Consider the following 7,275-nt stretch of genomic DNA (forward strand, 5'->3'; position numbering starts at 1 on the left):
TTTTTTAAAGGGAAATTTAATTTAAAAGATTTATGTATAACTAAGTGGAAGACTATGCTGTGCAAACAAAAGAGATTATTGTTTGAAAATAATTCTAGCCCTGTTGGGACCATGTCCAGAACTCATATTTTGTCAGAGCCAAATGGAAATTGAACCTCAGAAGTTTCCAGTTCTGTTACAAATCTACAATCCATATCTGTAGTAGAGGGTGTTCACAGGCCAAATCCTACTGTCAGCTCTGCCAGTGTAAACCCAAAGAGACTTCTCTGACTTCACATCTGGGCCTACATTTGGAAAACAATTTCACATCTCTCTATTTTTTTGCTCACTTTCTTCTTGGGTTTTTGTTCATTTCTCTGTCATTGTTTTTAAAAATTCCAACTGAGCCATTAGAATAACTCATAGTACAGTAAGAAAACGAGGCGTACTTGTGGCACCTTAGGCCTAGTCTACACTACAAGTTTAGGTCGAATTTAACAGCGTTATCTCGATTTAACCCTGCACCCGTCCACACAACGAAGCCCTTTTTTTCAACTTAAAGGGCTCTTAAAATCGATTTCTTTACTCCACCCACAACAAGGGGATTAGCGCTGAAATCAGCTTTGCCGGGTCGAATTTGGGGTACTGTCGACACAATTCGATGGTATTGGCCTCCAGGAGCTATCCCAGAGTGCTCCATTGTGACCGCTCTGGACAGCGCTCTCAACTCAGATGCACTGGCCAGCTATACAGGAAAAGGCCCGCAAACTTTTGAATCTCATTTCCTGTTTGGCCAGCGTGGTGAGCTCATCTGCACAGGTCACCATGCAGAGCTAATCATCACAGGAGACCATGCAGTCCCAGAATCACCGAAGAGCTCCAGCATAGACTGAACAGGAGGTAAAGGATCTGATCGCTGTATGGGGAGACGAATCCGTGCTGGCAGAACTCGGTTCGAAAAGACGAAGTGCCAAAATATTTGAAAAAATCTCCAATGGCATGAAGGACAGAGGCTATAATAGGGACACGCAGCAGTGCCATGTGAAAATTAAGGAGCTCAGGCAAGCCTACCAAAAAACCAGAGAGGCAAACGGCCACTCCAGTTCAGAGTCCCAGACATGCCACTTCTATGATGAGCTGCATGCCATTTTAGGGGGTGCAGCCACCTCTACCCCAACCCTATGCTTTGACTCCATCCAAGGAGTGGGAGGCAACACGGAAGTGGGTTTTGGGGGCGAGGAGGATGATGATGATGATGAGGAAGTTGTAGATAGCTCACAGCAAGGAAGCGGAGAAACCGGTTTCCTCAACAGCCAGGATCTGTTTATCACCCTGGACCTGGAGCCAGTACCCCCCGAACCCACCGAAGGCGGGCTCCCGGACCCTGAAGGCAGAGAAGGGACCTCTGGTGAGTGTACTTTTGTAAATATTATACATGGTTTAAAAGCAAGCGTGTTTAATGATTAATTTGCCCTGGCATTCGCGGCCAGTACAGCTACTGGAAAAGTCTGTTAATGTGTCTGAGGATGGAGTGGAAATCCTCCAGGGACATCTCCATAAAGCTCTCCTGGATGCACTCCCAAAGCCTTTGCAAAAGGTTTCTGGGAAGGGCAGCCTTATTTCGTCCTCCATGGTAGGACACTTTACCATGCCAGGCCAGTAGCACATAGTCGGGAATCATTGCAGATCAAAGCATTGCAGCATATGGTCCCGGTGTTTGCTGGCATTCAAACAACATCCGTTCTTTATCTCTCTGTGTTACCCTCAGGAGAGTTATATCATTCATGGTCACCGGGTTGAAATGGGGTGGTTTCAGTAAGCGGACATTCAGAGGTGCCCGATCCTGCTGGGCTGTTTGCCTTTGGCTGAACAGAAATCTTCCTCGCTGTTAGCCACGCAGTGGGGGGAGGGGTGAAGCCATCATCCCAGAGAATTGGGGGAGGGGGTACCGGCGGGGGTTAGTTGGGTTTCTGCTGCACGTGAACCCGGAAACCGCAGCTCCTCCTTTTAAATTGCCAACCCATTTTTAATGGCCAACCCAACAGCTACTTCGTATGGGAAATGAGGTCGCTGCTGTTTGAAACCATTCCCACATGTTATGACGGTTAAAGAAGCCAAAAGACTGTGGCTGACCATGGCTGCCTGCAAGCCGAATTCTGCTGCCCGGCCCTGCGTGAATGATCTCTCACACCAAACCGGCATACCCTCAACAAGAGGCAAAACGCGACCTTGTAATGAAAGCACATGTGCTTTGTAATGTTAACAGCAAGGTTTACCATGAAAGAGTGTACCCATTGTTCTATAAAATATATCTTTTTAACTACCACTCTCCCTTTTTTCCCTTCCACCAGCTGCATATGTTTCTCCTTCCCAGAGGCTAGCAAAGATTAGAAGGCGAAAAAAACGCACTTGTGATGAAGTGTTCTCTGACCTCATGCTGTCCTCCCACACTGACAGAGCACAGCAAAATACGTGGAGGCAGACAATCTCAGAGTGCAGGAAAACACAATATGACCGCGAGGAGAGGTGGCGGGCTGAAGATGGTAGGTGGCGTCAGCTTGCTGAAAGAAGGCAGGAGTCAATGCTCAGGCTGCTGGAGGATCAAACTCATATGCTCCAGAATATGGTTGAGCTGCAGGAAAGGAAGCAGGAGCACAGACTGCTGCTATAGCCCCTGTGTAACCAACCACCCTCCTCCCCAAGTGCCATAGTCTCCTCACCCAGACGCCCAAGAATTCGGTGGGGGAGCCTCCAGCCACCCAGCCACTCCACCCCAGAGGATTGCCCAAGCAATAGAAAGCTGGCATTCAATAAGTTTTAAAGTTTTAAAGTGCTGTGTAGCCTTGTTTTTCCCTCCTCCACCACCCCTCCTGGGTTACCTTGGCAGTTATCCCCCTATTTGTGTGATGAATAAATAAAGAATATGAAGCAACAATAACTTTATTGCCTCTGGAAGCGGTGATCGAAGGGGGGAGGGGAGGGTGCTTAGCTTACAGGAAAGTAGAGTGAAACCAGAGGTGGAGGGAGGTTCCATCAAGGAGAAACAAACAGAACTTTCACACCATAGCCTGGCCATTCCTGAAACTGGTTTTCCAAGCTTCTCTCAAGCACACTGTGCCCTCCTGTACTCTTCTAACCACTCTGGCTAACTGGTGTCTGGCTGCGCGTAATCAGCTGCCAGGCGATTTCCCTCAACCTCTCACCCTGCCATAAACGGCTCCCCCTTACTCTCACAGATATTGTGGAGCGCACAGCAAGCCGTAATAACAATGGGAATATTGGTTTCACTGAGGTCTAACCAAGTCAGTAAACTGCGCCAGCACGCTTTTAAACACCCAAATGCACATTCTACCACCATTCTGCACTTGCTCAGCCTATAGTTGAACAGCTCCTGACTACTGTCCAGGGTGCCTGTGTATGGCTTCATGAGCCATGGCATTAAGGGGTAGGCTGGGTCCCCAAGGATAACTATGGGCATTTCAACATCCCCAACGGTTATTTTCTGGTCTGGTAAGTAAGTCCCTTGCTGCAGCTGTTGAAACAGACCAGAGTTTCTGAAGATGCGAGCGTCATGTACCTTTCCCAGCCATCCCACTTTGATGTTGGTGCAACGTCCCTTGTGATCCACCAGTGCTTGCAGCACCATTGAAAAGTACCCCTTTCGGTTTATGTACTTGCTGCCTTGGTTCTCCAGTGCCAAGATAGGGATATGTGTTCCGTCTATCGCCCCACCACAGTTAGGGAATCCCATTGCAGCAAAGCCATCCACTATGACCTGCACATTTCCCAGACTCACTATCCTTGATATCAGCAGCTCAGTGATAGCATTGGCTACTTGCATCACAGCAGCCCCCACAGTAGATTTGCCCACTCCAAATTGATTCCCGACCTACCGGTAGCTGTCTGGCATTGCAAGCTATCACCACTCGCTTCTCAATTGTGAGGGCTGCTCTAATCTTGGTATTCTTGCACTTCAGGGCAGGGGAAAGCAAGTCACAAAGTTCCATGAAAGTGCCCTTATGCGTGCGAAAGTTTCACAGCCACTGGGAATCGTCCTAGACCTGCAACGCTATGTGGTCCCACCACTCTGTGCTTGTTTCCTGGGCCCAGAATTGGCGTTCCACACCATGAACCTGCCCAATTGACACCATGATGTGCACATTGCAGGGGCCCGTACTTTGTGAGAAGTCTATGTCCATGTCCTCATCGCTCTCGTCACCACACTGCAATCACCTCCTCCTCGCCTGGTTTTGCTTTTCTTCCAGGTTATGGTTCTGCATATCCTGCTGGATAACGCGCACAGTGTTTATAGTGCTCATAATTGCTGCGGAGATCTGAGCTAGCTCCATGTTCCCAGTGCTATGGCATCTGCACTGAAAAAAGGCGCGAAACGATTGTCTGCTGTTGCTCTGATGGAGGGAGGGGCGATTGACAACATGGCTTACAGGGTTGGCTTACAGGGAATTAAAATCAAAAGGGGTGGCTTTGCATCAAGGAGAAACAGAATGGCCCCCTCAAGGATAGAACTCAAAACCCTGGGTTTAGCAGGCCGTTGATTTCATGAAGGGAGGAGGAAATGAATACAAAACAAATCTGGTCTATTTCTTGTTTTGATCCACTTCATCTATCTCTATACATCTTGCTGGCAGCAGACGGTGCAGTACGACTGCTGGCCATTGTCATCTCCTGGGTGCTTGGCAGAAGACGGTGAAGTAGGACTGCCGGCAGGACTGAATCTCCATGAGATGAAACTTAAAAGGGAAATGACCTGGCTGAGTCACTCCCATGTTTGCCCAGGCGCCCCTAACCGACCTCACTGAGGTCGGCTAAAAGAGCACCCTGGAGTACGGTGACGATGGCTACCAGTCATACTGCCCTGTCTGCTGCCAAAAGACAATGAGCTGCTGCTGTGTAGCAATGCAGTACCGCGCCTGCCAGCACCCAGGAGATATACAGTGATGGGGGTAACCCAGGAAAAAAGGCACAAAATGATTGTCTGCTGTTGCTTTCATGGAGGGAGGGTGCCTGACGATATGTACCCAGAACCACCTGCGACAATGTTTTTGCCCCACCAGGCATTGGGATTTCTACCCAGAATTCAAATGGGTGGCGGAGACTGCGGGAACCGTGGAATAGCGACCCACAGTGCAACGGTCCGGAAGTCGACGGTTGCCTCGGTACTGTGGATGCACTCCGCTGACTAAATGCACTAAGAACATTTGTGTGGGGACACACACAATCGACTGTATAAAAATGCTTTCTACAAAACCGACTTCTATTAATTTGACCTAATTTCATAGTGTAGACATAGCCTTAGAGACTAACAAATTTATTTGGGCACAAGCTTTTGTGGGCTAAAACCCACTTCATCGGATGCATGCAGTGAAAAATACGGTAGGAAGATATATATACACAGAGAACATGAAAAAATGGGTGTTGCCATACCAACTGTAACGAGACCAATCGATTAAGGTGGGCTATTTTCAGCAGGAGAAAAAAAAAAACAGATTTGTAGTGGTAATCAGGATGGCCCATTTCAAACAGTTGACAAGAAGTTGTGAGTAACAGTAGGGGAAAAATTAGCATGGGGAAATAGTTTTTACTTTGTGTAATGACCCATCCACTTCCAGTCTTTAATCAAGCCTAATTTAATGGTGTGCAGTTTGCAAATTAATTCCAATTCTGCAGTGTCTCATTGGAGTCCGTTTTTGAAGTTTTTTTGTTGAAGAATTGCCACTTTTAGGTCTGAAATTGAGTGACCAGGGAGGTTGAAGTGTTCTCTGACTGGTTTTTGAATGTTATAATTCTTGATGTCTGATTTGTGTCTATTTATTCTTTTGTGCAGAGATTGTCCGGTTTGGCCAATGTACATGGCAGAGGGGCATTGTTGGCACATGATGGCATATATCATATTGGTAGATGTGCAGTTGAACGAGCCTCTTATGATGTGGCTGATGTGATTAGGTCCTATGATGGTGTCCCTTGAATAGATATGTGGACAGAGTTGGCAACGGGCTTTGTTGTAAGGATAGGTTCCTGGGTTAGTGTTTTTGTTGTGTGGTTGCTGGTGAGTATTTGCTTCAGGTCGGGGGGCTGTCTGTAGGCAAGGGACTGGCCTGTCTCCCAAGATCTGTGAGAGTGAGGGACCATCCTTCGGGATAGGTTGTAGATCCTTGATGGTGTGCTGGAGAGGTTTTAGTTGGGGGCTGAAGGTGACGGCTAGTGGCGTTCTGTTACTTTCTTTGTTGGGCCTGTCCTGTAGTAGGTAACTTCTGGGTATTCTTCTGGCTCTGTCAGTCTGTTTCTTCACTTCAGCAGGTGGGTATTGTAGTTTTATGAATGCTTGATAGAGATCCTGTAGGTGTTTGTCTCTGTCGGAGGGATTGGAGCAAATGCGGTTGTATCTTAGAGCTTGGTTGTAGACAATGGATCATGTGATGTGGTCTGGATGAAAGCTGGAGACATGTAGGTAAGTATAGCGGTCAGTGGGTTTCCGGTATAGGGTGGTGTTTATGTGACCATTGCTTATTAGCACTGTAGTGTCCAGGAAGTGGATCTCTTATGTGGACTGGTCCAAGCTGAGGTTAATGGTGGGATAGAAATTGTTGAAATCATGGTGGAATTCCTCAAGGGCTTCTTTTCCATGGGTCAAGATGATGAAGATGTCATCAATGTAGAGTAAGTAGAGTAGGGGCGTTAGGGGACGAGAGCTGAGGAAGCGTTGTTCTAAGTCAGCCATAAAAATCATAGAATCATAGAATATCAGGGTTGGAAGGGACCTCAGGAGGTCATCTAGTCCAACCCCCTGCTCAAAGCAGGACCAATCCCCAATTAAATCATCCCAGCCAGGGCTTTGTCAAGCCTGACCTTAAAAACTTCTAAGGAAGGAGATTCTACCACCTCCCTAGGTAATGCATTCCAGTGTTTCACTACCCTCCTAGTGAAGAAGTTTTTCCTAATATCCAACCTAAACCTCCTCCACTGCAACTTGAGACCATTACTCCTTGTCCTGTCCTCTTCTACCACTGAGAATAGACTAGAACCATCCTCTCTGGAACCACCTCTCAGGTAGTTGAAAGCAGCTATCAAATCCCCTCTCATTCTTCTCTTCTGCAGACTAAACAATCCCAGTTCCCTCAGCCTCTCCTCATAAGTCATGTGTTCCAGACCCCTAATCATTTTTGTTGCCCTTCGCTGGACTCTCTCCAATTTATCCACATCCTTCTTGTAGTGCGGGGCCCAAAACTGGACACAGTACTCCAGATGAGGCCTCACCAATGTCGAATAGCATATGTT

The 7,275-nt window shown here is 47.4% G+C and overlaps 1 protein-coding gene across 1 annotated transcript; it reads left to right on the forward strand.

The window, feature by feature from the left end:
• Positions 1-58: 58 nt before the first annotated feature.
• On the forward strand, positions 59-2,890 carry LOC311519980 (uncharacterized protein). The gene is made up of 2 exons (XM_084627129.1): positions 59-1,387; positions 2,331-2,890. Exons 1-2 carry the CDS (start codon positions 979-981, stop codon positions 2,648-2,650), a joined length of 729 nt encoding a protein of 242 aa, XP_084483255.1. The 5' UTR covers positions 59-978; the 3' UTR covers positions 2,651-2,890.
• The last annotated feature ends 4,385 nt before the right edge of the window (positions 2,891-7,275 follow it).

The sequence above is a fragment of the Lepidochelys olivacea genome (assembly GCF_965140295.1).
Source record: "Lepidochelys olivacea isolate rLepOli2 genome assembly, chromosome: 4".
Classification (NCBI taxonomy): domain Eukaryota; kingdom Metazoa; phylum Chordata; order Testudines; family Cheloniidae; genus Lepidochelys; species Lepidochelys olivacea.